Source organism: Eleutherodactylus coqui, chromosome 4, assembly GCF_035609145.1.
Source record: "Eleutherodactylus coqui strain aEleCoq1 chromosome 4, aEleCoq1.hap1, whole genome shotgun sequence".
In the NCBI taxonomy this organism is placed as follows: domain Eukaryota; kingdom Metazoa; phylum Chordata; class Amphibia; order Anura; family Eleutherodactylidae; genus Eleutherodactylus; species Eleutherodactylus coqui.
The window spans coordinates 3590703-3608463 of NC_089840.1; the positions used below are offsets into that span (position 1 = coordinate 3590703).

Genomic DNA, 17761 nt, shown 5'->3' on the forward strand with positions numbered 1-17761 from the left:
ATATGTCTTTAGCATATACAGTAATTGGATAATCCCACTCAAAAAGTGTCCCTCAGTGGTCAATAAACCTCAGGGAAGCGGCTGATAGTATTCTCTGTGGACAATAGCTTTTAGATTTTGAGTGAAGGAATCCTTTAATTGGTTGCTACATCCATAATTTTGTTGTACCTTTTGCAGATTTAGCCTATGAGCCCAGAAGATCATCATGGCCAACCCACCCGACCCCCCAGTCTAAAGGTAAGTGGTCCTATGACCGCCATTCTACAGTCTATAGAATTTCTCTAATGCCCCCCTCCCGTCTCTTCTGCTGCCGGGGTCACTACTGACTGTGACATCACATCGGTTAAATAGCGGGGATCAGGGTTTTCTCTTTTATTTGGTTTTTGGAAGCATACATTTTTTTCTCCACGCCCCTCGTTGGATGGGCTCTTTGTGATGTCAGACATGTGATGTTGCTCCAAGCTAATTAGATTGCAGTTATCTTCTGCTCCGCCTCCTTCCTTCCGCATTGGTCAATGTGCCAATTGGGTGTTTAGCTGGTGAAGTTATGCTAGCTAGCATAGGCACAGCTCCAGGGTGGACATGTGAAAAAGGTGAATATGGGCTGCTATCCCCCAGTCTACCTACAGGATGCGCTGTTGTTGGGGGGTAGAAAATGCAAAAAACAAAAGATTGTGTGGGGAGCACTACAAAATATGGAGCCTGCTATAACAGCAGCTTGTTCTATACTTTCCTTGCTTGCAGGTTTTGGGTAAATATATCTGCTTTGGAAAAGGAAATAAAATACTAGAAGTGGGGATCTGGAGGATGCAGGGTCTAACGGAAGCTCTATTGGATAGACAACGCGTTTCAGGGTAGAATTCCTTGATCTTTAGTGAGCGACTGGAATAGACTATTCATTATCAGTAAAAAATTATGTCTTGCAGCTTCTCAACCTCCTTCTGTGGTGCCCAAAACAGAAGACCCCCGGCCACAGCTTGGTACGTATGCAGGGAAATACAAGAATACTCAGTTCAGAGAGGCAATGGGAGTTTATTGACAATGAGCCAACCAGCCCTCTGCTTGGTGGTTCGCCCCTGGCAGGGATAATTATGATTATGTCACTCCCAGAAATTTTCATCAATTTTGGCCATTCCGTCTCATGTGGAATCTTAAAGTGAAATTTGATCTGAGAAGCAGCGTATCACTGAATATATACGATGTTACAGATATACAGTAGCATCACCTAACCACTGCCCAAGACCATTGCTATGGTAATTTTGGCAGTGATAAATTAGACACTCAAGACAAGTATTGTTGTATCGTCTTGGAGCTTCATGTTTATTTTTCTATGTTAGGCTGCACTCACACCGGCATTACGGTCAGTTCAGGTGAGGCTGCTCTTATACCAGCGTTAGGATCAGTTCAGGTGACGCTGTACTCACACCTGCATTAGGGTCAGTTCAGGTGAGGCTGCTCTCACATTGGCATTAGGGTCAGTTAAGGTGAGGCTGCTCTCACACCAGCGTTAGGGTCAGTTCAGGTGAGGCTGCTCTCACACCGGCCTTATGGACAATTCAGGTGAGCCTGCTTTCACACCGGCGTTAGGGTTAGTTCAGGTGAGGTTGCTCTCACACCGACATTAGGGTCAGTTCAGGTGAGGCTGCTCTCACACCAACATTAGGGTCAGTTCAGGTGAGGCTGCTCTCACACCAGCGTTAGGGTCAGTTCAGGTGAGGCTGCTCTCACACCGGCGTTAGGGTCAGTTCAGGTGAGGCTGCTCTCACACCGACATAAGGGTCAGTTCAGGTGAGGCTGCTCTCACACCGGCGTTAGGGTTAGTTCAGGTGAGGCTGCTCTCACACCAGTGTTAGGGTCAGTTCAGGTGAGGCTGCTCTCCCACCAGCCTTAGGGTCAGTTCAGGTGATGCTCTATTCACACCGACATAAGGGTCAGTTCAGGTGAGGCTGCTCTCACACCAGCGTTAGGGTCAGTTCAGGTGAGGCTGCTCTCACACCAGCCTTACGGTCAGCTCAGGTGAGACTGCTCTTCCACCGGCGTTAGGATCAGTTCAGGTGAGGCTGCTTTCACACCGGCATTAGGGTCAGTTAAGGTGAGGCTGCTCTCACACCGGCCTTAGGATCAGTTCAGGTGAGGCTGCTTTCACACCAGCATTAGGGTCAGTTCAGGTGAGGCTGCTCTCACACCGACATAAGGGTCAGTTCAGGTGAGGCTACTCTCACACCGGCGTTAGGGTTAGTTCAGGTGAGGCTGCTTTCACACCAGTGTTAGGGTCAGTTCAGGTGAGGCTGCTCTCACACCAGTGTTAGGGTCAGTTCAGGTGATGCTCTATTCACACTGGCATTAGGGTCAGTTAAGTTGAGGCTGCTCTCACACCAGCGTTAGGGTCAGTTCAGGTGAGGCTGTTAGTTAACGCCGGTGTGAGAGCAGCCTCACCTGAACTGACCCTAACACTGGTGTGAGAGCAGCCTCACCTGAACTGACCCTAACACTGGTGTGAGAGCAGCCTCTTAGAGCTTCATGTTTATTTTTCTTTGTTAGGCTGCTCTCACACCGGCATTAGGGTTAGTTCAGGTGAGGCTGCTCTCACACCAGCGTTAGGGTCAGTTCAGGTGAGGGTGCTCTCACACCAGCGTTAGGGTCAGTTCAGGTGAGGCTGTTAGTTAACACCGGTGTTAGGGTCAGTTCAGGTGAGGCTGCTCTCACACCGGCATTAGGATCAGTTCAGGTGAGGCTGCTCTCACACCGGCGTTAGGATCAGTTCAGGTGAGGCTGTTCTCTCAGCAGCGTTAGGGTCAGTTCAGGTAAGGCTGTTCTTTCACCAGCGTTAGGGTCAGTTCGGGGATTCGTCTCTCTGCTCTGTTTTGGAGAAGAGAAACTGAATTAACACGGGAAAAACTGAAAGGCTTCTGTTTGTTCCTATTCCGTCAGGTTTCTGTTCTTTGTATGTAAAATAACGCCGCAGACTGCGCTACTTTCCCATCCAAAAAAACAGAAACCTAACGGAACGGAAGCAAACTGAAGCCTCGCTGTTTTTGTGAAACCCAGTTGAAATCAATGGGGGGAAAAATTGATCGTTTTTTTTTTCATTTTATTTCAGTTTCTCTCCACCAAAAAAAGAGCAGAGAGACGGAATCCCTGAACTGACCCTAACGCAATTATGAAGGCAGCCTTACTGTGTTACTATGTTGCACATTTTATGTAAAGCAGGTGGTCCAGTTGCTAACTATTGATGGCCTACCCTTGGGATAGACCATCAATAGTAAGTCAGTGAGGATCTATTGCCCAGGACCCCTGGTGATCAGCTGTTCTCCAGGCCAGTGTGCTCGTGCACTGGGCTACGTTTTGCACGAAGCAGACACCTCCGTTCTCACTGCAGTGGCCAGGCTTGGTATTGCACTCCAAATTCCCATTGAAGTGAATGGGCCACAGCAAAGGGAACAGAGCTATCTCATCTGCAGAACTCAGCTCAGTGCATCAGCCTGGCAAGCAGCTGATCAGCAGGGGTCCTGGGCAGCATATTGCTACCAACCTACTATTGATTGCCTACTCTAAGGGTAGGCCATCAATAGTTAACAAAACCTCTAAGTCAGAAAGCATATAAGTCATGTGTATCTTGTGTTCTCATTTTAGATCCTTATCAGATTCTTGGACCAACAAGCAGTCGTCTTGCAAATCCAGGTAAGAAAATGAAACATTGTGAGGGCAAATGCAGCAATAGCTACCACGGTACAACTATGATATATGTATCTCTGGTCTTTGACCTGGTGGGTCTACACAGTCATGCAAGTCCTCCTCAGCAACATTTATTTTTATAATTTGTCAAGAAGAAACCCCTTCATATATCCTATTGGTGCTTAAGGATGTTGTAGAGGGGGTCCATCGATGGAGACCCATCTGTGTTAGCTGGAGTGGAAAGCTGCTCTGGTGAACCCAACCATCCAGGTATTATGTGGTCAGCTGGCATGTAATAATATGTATGAGCCAGTGTGGAGTCCCCAGTGATAATAAGTGATCACCAGAGGATTCTGAAGTTGGACTTAAATTGGGTATTCCCATCTGAGTCTTTCACAGGATATCTCATAGAAGTCTGGTAGATGCAGGCCCCACCTCTTTGATTCCCACCTGTCTGTAGATCTGACCCCCATAGCCCTGGTCTGTCAGAATGCGGTGTCTGGGGGGTGAATAGGACTTGTAGAAACAACCGAGTGGGCAGCACTACCCCATTTCTGTAAGTCCCATAGAAGTCAGTGGAAGTTGAGGAAAGACCGTAACACAGGAGCTACACTGTTTCCATTACTTGGGAACTGTGAAAATATTGTGGTGCTCTGTGCTGCTTTGTTTCTGTAACCAGGGATCGAATATGCTGCTGCACCAGGCAGCAAAGTCAGATTTTTCCATGTTGCATAAAATACATATAGTGGAGGCAACGTTTTGGCCATACTGGGGTCTTTCTTACGTTTTCTCAACCTTCTCTGGTCTTGAGAAAGCCCACCCAATGGATGACACATTGCTTCAACCACTGTACGTACTTCTATGAGCCGAGGCAAGAAGCTAATGTTTTACTGACGTCCCTTGTCTGGAACTGGTGCATTAGTGTATCGGCAGAGTTGGTTATCTTAAAGCGGTAGTGACTTGACTTCTATGAGAGTTGTGGATTCGGCATAGCGCGGCCCACTCAGCTGTTTCCACAAGTCCCGACCACTCATGGACACAGCACTCATCCAAACCGGTGGGGGCCAGAATTGGAGAAAGGTACGGATCCCGGAGGTGGGACCCACATCTACAGCCTTGTAATATCCTGTGGACATGCCAAGACAGTCCCAGATGGGAATGCCCCTTTAAGGGGATCAGCTGACTGCCACTTCAAAAGAAAAATTGAATAAACCCAAAAATTATAATCTGTTACTGAATAAAATTTCTTAAATAATAAAAACCCTTCCATAGCCGGCCTTCCCACAACATGTAAAACACCGTGTGCATTAGGGGGAAACGTATACATACACCCCGAAATGATGTCTACAAGGCATCCCACAAAACACAACCCTCAGGCAGCTAGAGACGGAAAATATGGAGTTATGGCTGAGGCGAAAACCAAAAATGGCAGCGTTATTGATGCCTGGGGGGGGGGGGGGGGGGCACATCTTTTCACCTACCTGCATGTATTTTGGGCTGACAGTCATGGGGCTTCATCACAAATGTAGCATTCATACGCTCGCTGGTTGGTGGTAGAGGGAGATGTGCCGCCGGGCTGCAGGGATGGACCGTCCTGTTAGGGATTGTTTGTCCCCATAAGCCAATTCTTGACTCATGTCAACAGAGAATGAGACGAGTGCCGATTGACGTGCGTATCAATTAGCGCTTGTTATATCGGCCCCGGTAAATGTAAGGGGGGGGGGGGGGGTACTATGTTGGTTCAATGTTGTTTGCATTGTTTAAGTGTCTCCGTGACTTTACAATGCAAGGACAGTGGGCTCCGATCATGTGACCTCTGACCGGTTCCTGGGAGGAGGGGGGGGTCTGGCATCCAGCTGGACAGAACCCTGAGGAGAAGCTCCTGGAAAATAAAGACGCGAGTCGGATTCTTAGCCCTACGGGCATACCGAGTGTTGGACCGGTCCCGATGGGCACAATTGTTATCTACGACAGCACTGCTGCGGTGCCGGACCCGTCGGTTCCATCAGAGCACGGCGCCTTCAGGCCTCTCCGTATGGGATCCGCCTAAACACATGGCAACCATTTCCCTTTAAGAACTCTCATCTGGCCATAAATCAGCTGATAAGAAGGTGCAGGAGAGGAAAGTAAGCCGTCCGTCCAGCCTCACCGACGGACCTCCAACTGAGACTCGCTCTGCAGTCACTATATACGGTGACATGCAGAGGCTGCAGAACACAAATGCTGCAAAAGTGATTGTCAGCTCAAAATATATTCTTTTAAAGTGAAACTAAAATCAACCCCCCCCCCCCCCCCCCCGGCGTCCGCGGCATCCAAAGAGTTAAGTGATAAAGATGAAAAAATGAATATAAAGTAGATTAAAGTGACGGCATCTGCTGATCTCTGGATATCGCTCTCAAAGGAAGACTCTTCCATCCGTGACCTTGGATGCCCCCGAGTCCCGGACCCCCGGGGACCCCAGGGCCATAAAGCTGGAAAAAAACAAATTATCTTCAGCAAAAGACTTTTATTAACTGCAGTCCGAAGAGCGATAAATATATTCAATGTGCCGAAGCGCCGCGGCCGCTAATTCGCTGCAGATGAAGCTTTAACCTGATATGACAACTTGAAAGGAATTGGTATTTCATAAAGTGAAACCAGCCGTCGTCTGCTGACGATTAACGCAGATTAACGGAGTCAGCTGATTGGTTACCACTCACGCTCCAGATCGCCATCACTCCTGCCGGGCGTCACATATCACTCCACACATAATGGGGGGGATGTTTGATGCCTCTTTTCTGGCAGCTTTTTTTTCCTTCTCCAGTTTAAAGTGCAACAAATGTATCAGATGTCACATGAGGATGATGATGATACATTTGTTGCATCTTTACCAGGTCTACAGATGTGGGGTCGCCTTGTACGCCGCTCAGCTACTGGCGTGAAATTGTAACACATTTTGTGACTGTGTCCCAGAAGCGGGAGAGCAGGGGTTATATTACCGGTAGACGGTCTTCCCTGCTGTCCCTCCAATCCGCTGGTTCAGAGTTCTGCTGTCCAAGAGGGCCAACACAGTCATCAGAATATGTAATCTCCACAGTGCCCCAGTAGTGCTGGACTACTAATACATATACTGGCTCTCTGATTGGCCGGAGCTGCTCATGTGATCAGTACTATGTATGCAGTAAGAAATACACAGTTTGGTTTTTCTCTTTTTTTAAAAAAAGGACACAAAAAATGTGTTTATTTTTTCCCTTTTTCTCTATGTCCCTGTAGGTGACCTGAACATGCGGCTCCTTGATCAGTCATTTAGTACTTGTGTATTGCAGTGTATTATCGTTATTGTTTAAGGGTGCTTCCACAGAAGCAGCGGACAGCCACTCCAACGACCATCGCTCCTACGTTTTCACACGCTGGTGGTTCAGTGAATGGAGGTGGAGCCCGCTGGTCTCTTCTGGCCGCCCGCTTCCATTTACTATGAACAGGTAGTTGTTGGAGGGTGGGCGACTGCCTGTTGACACTGAGTGGGAAGTCATTTCAGTGAGCGTCTACCGCGTGGCTTCCCCTCAGCAGCCCGTCAGACCCCACATTTATAGGTCGGCACGTGTAAAAGTACCCCCACACTGACAGCCATGGCAGACGCAGAGACCACTGTCAGGCCTCTAGTTTCTATGGCAATGTGTCACCCTCCGATGTGACAGAGAAAGCCCCTCCGTCTTTTCATTGGCCACATGCTGTGATCAGCATTGACCATGGCATCCACGGGGTTAACAGCTGGGGTATTTCCATAGAGGAAGTGGTCTGTTTACATGGAAACAAGCAGTAAACAACCAGAGGACCGAGGAATCAATGCTTGCAACATCTGGAGAACGGAGCATCTTAGAATTAGAAATCTTACCGGCGAGCGCATTGTCTTGTGATTTCAAAAACATTGAAATAGGATTCTTGAGACGGGCCTGCCCCTTTAAGAGCGATCACCTCTGATGCTGCCAATGAAAGAAGCCCAATGGGGCACATTTAGCACAGAATTCGGACATCATTTGCGCCTTTTTTTCACAAATCACTTTAGACAAATTTACTATTAATTGCACCGAGGAGAATCTTACTTCTCACACTCCACTTTTAGGGCTTATTCCGACGTGTGTGTATATCGTCCAGGTTTTCATGCCTGGTCGTTATACGCTGTCCCTCTCTGCAGGGGGGGAGGCGGGTCGGGCCGGGAGCAGTGCACTGAGCTCCCACCCTCTCTCCGCCCCTCGCCACTGTGTGCAATGAGAGGGGTGGGGGTGGAGCTAAGTTCCGCCCCATCCTGCCCCCTCCCATTGAAATAGTGGCGAGGGGCGGAGAGAGGGCGGGAGCTCAGTGCACTGCAGATCATGTGCCAAGGTGGGAGGGGCCCCAAACACTACTCTACTTCATCAGGATCCTTAGATGCAGAGCGGGCACTCCGTATCACTTCTCGTATACTCGCCTCTACTTCTTACATGAATTCTACATAAATAAGCACTAATGGGTTTTCCTTATTATCCCATCATGTTCTTTTTAGGCAGCGGACAAATCCAACTCTGGCAGTTTCTCCTAGAACTTCTATCAGATAGTTCTAACTCGAACTGTATCACTTGGGAGGGAACCAATGGTGAATTCAAGATGACGGACCCCGATGAAGTAGCTAGACGTTGGGGCGAAAGAAAGAGCAAGCCCAACATGAACTATGACAAGCTGAGCCGTGCACTCCGTTACTACTATGACAAGAACATCATGACTAAGGTCCACGGCAAGCGCTATGCCTACAAGTTTGACTTTCATGGTATTGCCCAAGCTCTCCAGCCTCACCCACCAGAGTCCTCAATGTACAAGTACCCTTCTGAACTTCCATACATGGGCTCTTACCATGCCCACCCACAGAAGATGAACTTCGTTGCTCCTCATCCACCAACTCTACCTGTGTCATCATCCAGTTTTTTTGCAGCTCCAAACCCTTACTGGAATTCACCACCCGGGAGTATCTATGCAAATAGCCGGCTTCCAGCTAGCCATATGGCTTCTCATCTGGCAAATTACTACTAATTTTCTTTAGTTGGGGGGGAATCACTGTGGATTATAATGTGTTACCCATGCCTTCCGGAGGATGGCCACTTAAAAACATTGTAGAGGTTAGCGATGAAGACAGATTTACTAACGAAGTTCACATGCTATTGATGTAATATAGGAGGACATCAGAGCATTGGACCAATATGTGTTTTGGGGCTTTCGATAATGGAAGCCTTTACATGAATGACCAAAGATGAGGGGAACATAAAAACTTTTATGGAAACTAAAACTGTATAACAAAAAACACAGGGACGACCAGCTTACGAAGAAACTACCTGTATTTAAAGATAAACACACAACAACACAAGCTCATGGCTAAAATTTGGGTAAAATTTTCACTTGATGGGGAAAGGAACTGTTGGAATAACTGTGAAGACTTCATACATTCCTTGATGTGTCCGAACGATTGAGCCATTATGAGGAACCAAGAAAGTGTTCTGGAGGGACTGTAAGATGGGAAGGTTTTCAATGAAACTGTAGAAGGAAGAATGGAACGTAAACAGAACCAAATCCCAAAGCTGATGGTGACCTTACAGCCTTACGACCAACCAACCAAAGATTGCTGAGACTTGCTTGAGAGATGTTATCAGTATTATATTCTACTACGACCAGTGTTATTGGAGGAGACCCTTATGTACAGAAGACATTTAGGTGATGAAAGCGCAGAGATGAGAATAATTATCTTTAATGACTTAAAACTGGAATTGTCTGATATTTAAAGGAACATGCAGGACCTCATTCGTTATTACAGTCTGCTGCGCCCTACGTTGTCAATAGAGATGCCTTGGCTGTTGTCAGCAGCATTTTTTATTTTTTTTTTTTAAATATACATCTGTAACTTTTAGGGCCAAGTAGGTTCCTCTTCATATAGAAATGCAGAAATTTGATCCTTTTTTGATACCGTTGCAGAATGCTGTACTACAGTTGTCTGACTCCACACGTCGACATAGGCAACACTTGTAACATGGCACTGATGACTGAGATGTACCCGTTGTGGAGCCCCAGAGGCCTTCTCCAGTCTCGCTGCCAGTGCGCTCAGGGTGGAATTTATACTCAATACTTTATTTTACTGAAGGGAGATGGGGTTGAATATAAATGAAGCTCCCTTATTTCTACAATCAGAACTCTATGGGTTTTTTGTTTTTGACTTTTTTGTGTAAGCAGGTGCCAGTTTTATTGAGTCGCGAACGCTGTGCGCTCGTCAGGTTGAAGTATACAAGTCAATGGTATTTTTCATTTTTATATATTATATGTAACTTATGCATTTATACACTACGAGTTGAGCTCGGCCAACCAAAGAAAACAAAGAAGGGACATTGAAACAAAAAAATAGGACAAAAACATTGTGGCCTTGGATGTAAACTCTGTGCGCTTGGTGTTTACAGTTAGTGCTTAGGGCGAACCTTGTACGCATTCAATACGCTTGGTCTAGCATGGCAGGTCGGATTTAGATAGTAGTTTGCATTTTGCATTTTTTTCATATCTGACCAACCTCAATCCTCTTAATCTGTGGAACTTTCATTTGTTACTTTAGTTTACGACCCCAAAAACTTACAGAAACTGGAAACCAATGACTGTGCCTCACAGAGTAAGCATCCGCCAAGAACATAGTCCATTAGGAATCAATGTGAATCAAAAGAATTCATAACGAGGCATTATTTCCCAGATCCAGTTAATTATTGCCTAAGGAATCTAGCCAATCCTGGCAGAGTATCTCTGCTCAGAGGTCAGTAGAGGGGAGTCATTGATTGGCTGTGGATAGTGGTCTTAATAATAGGTTCAATTACAATGTCAAGACTGCGCCTCTAATTTTAGATACATTTTGCAGGCAAGAGAAATGTATAGGTATAAATATAGCATGAAATTCATTTAAGGGGTTGTCTTGTTGTAAACTATAGATGGCTTAACCTCAAGGCAAGTAATCAATAGTAGATCAGTGGGGGTCCAACACCCAGGACCCCTGCCAAACAACTGTTCACTAGGCCGTTGCACTCGTGCACTGAGATCATTTTGGTAGGAAGCAGACAGCCCCGTTCTTACTGCAGTGGCCAGGCTTGGTATTGCAAGGCAAGTTCTCATTGAAATAAATAGACACATGGCCTGCAATACCACTGCAGTAGGAACAAGTGTGCTGACCTTGGCGAGCAGCCCGGGGATCCTGGGTGACTGACCCTCGCCAATCTACTATTGATGACCTGTTTAAAGGAAATGGCATAAATAGTTTACAACTGGATAACCCCTTTAAAGATGATATCCCAACTGGACAACCACTCTTTAAATAAAAGTGCTGGGGTGATCTACTGATCTGCACTAACCCTATGGAAGTTGTATGTAGCCACTCATTATGCAGATAGGACAACCCTTTAATGTTTTGCATCCCCCTGTTCGTATCAGCAGATCCTCCCGGTCTCCCGAATACACACTAGGCACGTTTAATCTGCACTCACTATAAGTTTCATTACTTGTGATGTATATCCTATGGGAACAGAAGAATTGGGCCTCTTGAAATCCAACATGCCTGATTCCACTTTTTCCCAACATCTACTAATGAGGGGCAAAAGGGAGGCCAACGTTACCTAATCTACATGGCCAGCTCTAGATGGTGAAATAGACACTATGAGGAACATTGACTTAAAGGGATGGTGCCATTAGGTTCATGAAGTTTGACTCAGACCTAAGCCCTAGGTCACAGAGATGGACCATGCTGGCCTCTCCCGCTTGCAGACAAAGGTAGAAGCTGTCACGGCCCGCCTCCATGATTCGGAGCTCATCTCAACTTTAGGAACCTGGGGACAGAATCCCTTTAAGCCAGCATTTTATATACCGATTCTAAGCAAAGACTATCCCAAAGTGACGTTTATTACGAGTTACATGCCTCTAAAGCCTGGCATGTGTCTGAGTAGATTTTCACTATAATTTTGCCTGACCACACCCCTTTTTATAATCTCCACCCACTTTTAGAAAAGTGGCAAATAGGGTACAAAAAGACCCAAAAGTCACAAATGTTGGCACAAGTATAAAATGTTTGTTAAAGGTGCCCCTATGTGTATATTTACCCATACACAGAGTGGAATAGGGGCCGGGCTGTATATAAGCCATGGGGAACAGAGCTTTGTATAGACTATCTGAAGGGGTGCACTAGAATTACCAGTCTAGTCATTGTGGTGCATAACCTCAGTGTGAATCAAATACATTCCAGTCTTGTCCAACAGACCAAAGTTATAGGACTCATTAATGATGCAAGTAGGAGATGAACCGAGCCAGTGCCTTATGCCTCCCATAGTCATCATGGGCCTCTAGTGGACGGGCAAGCAGTTATATTACAGAAGGCTGCCTGTGTGCAGCTGATGACTTCTGTTAGTATAACCATAACTCCTTCAATGGCCAAAGTAGGCAAAATCTTTACTTCTTCATGTTACGAAATTGTTTGTACTTTTAAAAAGTTTGATAGATCTCCATGACAACGATGGACTGTTTGCCCATTAGAAAGCACTTAAAAAGGTTTTTCATTCTATTGTCATGGGACATATCAGGTTTAGATAACCCCTTTATGTTAGAAGCTGGTTAAATACTATCCTGCTGCTGAGATCCCTGGTAATCAACTGTGATCTGAAACTATTCAATATCCCTGCAGTGCCACCGCAGGGCAAATGAAGCATTGCACCGCTCCCAGCACTGAAATTAATGGGCTGTCCATGTAAGACATGAAGATGTTAGGTCCTCCAGAGTATGAAATATTCTATGCAGTCATTCTCTGCTCTGGTGTAGAATTGTGGGTCCTAAATGAAGAACCCCAGACCTATTAACTCAGGACTCCCTCATAGAATATCTGAAATTGGGTTTTCTAACCGTACAACCCCATTACGGGACTCTGCTGAATGATGCAGATGTATCACAAAGGGAAGTAGTGCAGATTGTGCCTGCTGATTAGGGGATATCCCCCATGTAACTGGGTAATGGCCATGAAGATACAAAGCCATGCAGGTTTCCATATAGGTCTGATATAAAGGGGTTATCCGGGTTTCAAAAAAGAGCCTGTGTTTCTTTCCTCGGATGTATTTGGTATTGTAGTTCCCCCCAATGGGGAAATGCTGCTCTTCAGCCCAGAACAAGACGGTAATGCCTGTAAGTCAGCCCGATCCGCATCACAACATCACACCTAAGAACTACGCTGATACACTTCTGTGGAGCCTAGGTGGCAATGTTCAATTCTTCTGCTACACTTGGCATGTAATGAAAACCCTGAGCAAATGCCTTGTATTTCTAGAGCTTGTGCCTTTCATCCAGACACAGAGAAGAGCATTTACAATAATGGAAAAATGGCGGCCAGCAGCACCAATTATTTTATTATTTTTGCAGCTCTCTTTATAGCACAAAGGGAGCAATAAGGTGGTGATGATGGTCAGTGTCTCATCTGATGGTGGTGATGATGGTCAGTGTCTCATCTGAGGGTGGTGATGATGGTCAATGTTCTATCTGATGGTGATGATGATGAAGATCAATGCCCCATCTGATGATGGTGATGATGGTCAGTGTCTCATCTGATGGTGGTGATGATGGTCAATGTCTCATCTGATGGTGATGTTGGTGGTCAGTGTCTCATCTGATGATGATGTTGGTGGTCAGTGTCTCATCTGATGATGGTCAGTGTCTCATCTGAGGGTGGTGATGATGGTCAATGTTCTATCTGATGGTGTTGATGGTGGTCAGTATCTCATCTGATGATGGTGATGATAATCAACGCCCCATCTGATGGGGGTGATGATGGTCAATGTCTCATCTGATGGTGATGATGATGGTCAATGTCTCATCTGATGGTGATGATGATGGTCAGTGTCTCAGCTGATGATGGTCAGTGTCTCATCTGAGGGTGGTGATGATGGTCAATGTTCTATCTGATGGTGGTGATGGTGGTCAGTATCTCATCTGATGATGGTGATGATAATGAATGTCCCATCTGATGGTGATGATGATGGTCAATTCCCCATCTGATAGTTCCGTTCTCATAGAACTCATAGGCATCCATTGAAAAGGTGATTTTATTGAATACTTTGAGCTCTCACCACTTTCACAGTATAGAATAGACCGGCGCTCCACCTATCTCTATAAACAGGAAGTATTTCTTTTGCTGTGTACGGTGATAAGATGGCATTGAGTATCTGCACCGCTCACCACAGAGAGCCATTGATCTTCTATGTGGCAGAGGGCACTGATAATGCCCAGGCAGGGAGGTCATGCCACGGAGCAGGGGGTGTCGGGAGCATTCAGAGAACATGAGATGCGCTGCTGCCATCTGCCTTTCTTCCTGGACTGTAAATGCATCTGTGTGCTGGAGATATTAGGGTTGTACCTTCTCTGTTTTATGGACCACTACATTGTATGTACTATGTAAGAAGGTTTAGTTAAACCTAACACTAATCAGAGATTTGTCGCAGTTACGGCAGCTTCTTAGATGTTTTCAAAGAGTAAAACAAACTTTGTCTAAAGCAGCAGTACTAATTATTATTTAATTCAATTATCTAAACCAATAAAATCATCAAAGCAACCCGATTGGCTCCTCGTGTTTTACTTGAAATGATGGTGAATATGTCGTACCCAGAAACAGGTATGTGATGTCCCAAGGTCCGGATCGTCGGGGCACTGATGATGATGGGGTAATGTCTAGTACTGGACTAGTTCATGTGTTATCCCCCATATATCATACTACACCTGCTGGCTGGGGCTCCTCACACATTTCGAGGGTTAATCGCCCTATGTTATGCTAATTTAGTGGGAGGAGTCAAGGTGATAACGGGTAAAGAAAGGTGGGTGTACCAGTTACCACACAGGAAGGATGCTAATTAAACAGCATGTATGCAAGTACTTGGATGAGAATGGAGTAAGTAACCAGAGCCAGCATGGGTTGTAACAAACAAGTCATGTCAGACTAATCTAATGTCCTTCTATGACAGAATCACCGACTGGGTTGATCAGGGAAATGCGGTGGATATAGTATATCTTGGCTTTAGTAAAGCATTTGACAAAGTATCTCATATCATACTTATTGAAAAAAATGACCAAATCTGGGACTGACAAGGCAACTGTTAGGGGGATTCACAACTGGCTGAGTGATCATACTCAGAGTGGTCATAAATGGCTGCACATCCAAGTGGAAGAATGTATCAAGTGGGGACCACAAGGCTCTGTCCTCGGCCCAGTGTTGGTCAACATTGTTATAAACTGATCAAATTTACTGATGACACAAAGCTAGAAGGGATAGCTTACACTAGGGAAGAGAGAGAGAGAATTCAAAAAGATCTAGAAAAGCTTGTACAGTGGTCAGCGACTAACAGAATGGTATTTAACAAGGAGAAATGCAAAGTCCTACATCTGGGCAAGAAAAATGAAGAAAGCACATACAGAATGGGAGGAATTGGGCTAAGCAGCAGCACATGTGAAAAAGACTTGGGTATACTAATAGATCATAGACTGAACATGAGTCAGCAATGTGATGCAGCAACAAAAAAGGCAAAACACAATTCTGGGATGTATTAAGAGAAGCATAGAGTCTAGATCACATGAGGTCATTATCCCCTCTACTCTTCCTTAGTCAGACCTCATCTGGAATACTGGGTCCAGTTCTGGGCATCCCACTTTATAAAATACATAGACAAACTGGATCAAGTTTAGAGAAGAGCTACCAAGATGGTGAGCGGTCTGCAAATCATGTCCTATGAGGAAGGCTTAAAGGATCTGGGAATGTTTAGCAGAAGAGAAGGCTGAGAGGAGACTTAATAGCTGTCTACAAATATCTGAAGGGCTGTCACAGTGCAGAGGGATCAGCCCTATTCTCATCTGTACAGGGAAAGACTAGAAGCAATGGGATGAAACGGAAAGGGAGGAGACACAGATTAGATATTAGACAGTAAGGGGATTAATGAGTGGAACAGGTTGCCATGGGAGGTGGGGAGTTCTCCTACAATGGAAGTCTTCAGAGCCTGGACAGACTTCTGTCTGGGATGGTTTAGTGACTCCTGCACTGAGCAGGGGGTTGGACCTGATGACCCCGGAGGTACCTTCCAACTCTACCATTCTATGATTCTATGTCCTCACTGTGTGTCCAGGACATACCTAACATGGATTGTAGATGTTGTAGCAGCCACCACTTTCAACTGCTAATGTTCAAGGACTGCGCCTTCATCTCTGGATGTTCTACTGCTTCGCTTCATCTACAAGTACATCATCCGCTAGCGGACGCCCCTGTGTTTCTGGACTAGTGTCTGGGGTTCACACAAATATCTACAGCAGGGAACACAACTACATCATCACCCCATCTTCTAACTGTGGGACTCGCAGGTTCTGGTGCAACATCTAATATAAGAAAGCCTAGAGGGTTTTTCTTGCCCCACACTCTGACCCCGTTGGCTGACCTTTGGTGGATGATTTTGGTGTCATTAGATTTGTCACATCCTCACCACCGCTGTAAAATCCTAAAATGTGAGTTTGATACATGGAGTATCAGGCAAGGTCAAACTTCCTATGTTAAGTCTGGCGGTGTTGTTGTGCTTCAGCCAGCAGCAGTGTGGCTGAGGTACGTTCACATCAAGTGCTGACCAGTCTGAATGTTGCCATGCCACCAAAATGTGGAAGACCGAGCCGTGACCACGAACAGTGCAAGTCGAATCCTCAGCTCGAATGGTTTAAAACATAACAATTTTTCCAAACACTTTATGTTCGCGTAACAACAGGTCAATCTACTGCTTATTATTTGCCAACCAAGGAGGGAAGCATCAATCAACACCACATCTCATATCTATCTATCTATCTATCTATCTATCTATCTATCTATCTATCTATCTATCTATCTATCTATCTATCTCCTATCTATCTATCTCCTATCTATCTATCTATCTATCTATCTATCTATCTCATATCTATCTATCTATCTATCTATCTATCTATCTATCTATCTGCTATCTATCTATCTATCGCCTTCCTATCTATCTATCTCTTATCTATCTATCTATCTATCTATGTATCTATCTCCTATCTATCTGCTATCTATCTATCTATCTATCTGCTATCTATCTATCGCCTTCCTATCTATCTATCTCTTATCTATCTATCTCCTATCTATCCCATATCTATCTATCTATCTATCTATCTATCTATCTATCTATCTATCTATCTATCTCTTAACTATCTATCGCATATCTATCTATCTATTTATATATCTATCTCTTATCTATCTACCTATCTATCTATCTATCTATCTATGTATCTATCTCCTATCTATCTATCTCCTATCTATCTATCTCCTATCTATCCGATATCTATCTATCTATCTCTTATCTATCTATCTCATATCTATCTCCTATCTATCTCATATCTATCTATCTATTTATATATATATCTCTTATCTATCTATCTCCTATCTATCTCATATCTATCTATCTCATATCTATCTCATATCTATCAATCTATCTCATATCTATCTATCTCCTATCTACGTATCTCCTATCTATCTCCTATCTATCTATCTCTTATCTATCTATCTCATATCTATCTATCTATTTATATATCTATCTCTTATGTATCTACCTATCTATCTCATATCTATCTATCTCATATCTATCTCATATCTATCTATCTATCTCATATCTATCTATCTATCTATCTCTCTATCTCCTATCTATCTCATATCTATTTATGTATCTATCTCCTATCTGTCTATCTATCTAATATCTATCTCATATCTATCTATGTATCTATCTATATATCTAATTCCTATCTATCTATCTCCTATCTATCTATCTCCTATCTATCTATCTATCTATCTATCTAATATCTATCTCATATCTATCTATCTATCTCATATCTATCTCCTATCTATCTATCTCATATCTATCTATCGATCTGATATCTATCTATCTCATATCTATCTCCTATCTATCTATCTATCTATCTATCTATCTATCTATCTATCTATCTATCTACCTCTTATCTATCTATCTATCTATCTATCTATCTATCTATCTAA

At 44.6% G+C, this 17761-nt stretch overlaps 1 protein-coding gene across 6 annotated transcripts in view; it reads left to right on the plus strand.

The window, feature by feature from the left end:
- Nucleotides 1-14287, plus strand: part of ERG (ETS transcription factor ERG) — a 271155-nt gene extending 256868 nt beyond the window's left edge. For all 6 annotated transcript variants that reach the window (XM_066598961.1, XM_066598962.1, XM_066598960.1 and 3 more), the window contains 4 exons: nucleotides 178-237; nucleotides 927-980; nucleotides 3634-3681; nucleotides 8198-14287. In XM_066598961.1, coding sequence (XP_066455058.1) covers nucleotides 178-237; nucleotides 927-980; nucleotides 3634-3681; nucleotides 8198-8718 — 683 coding nt within the window. In that variant the 3' untranslated portion in view covers nucleotides 8719-14287. The remainder of the gene's footprint in view (nucleotides 1-177; nucleotides 238-926; nucleotides 981-3633; nucleotides 3682-8197) is intronic.
- Nucleotides 14288-17761: the final 3474 nt, after the last annotated feature.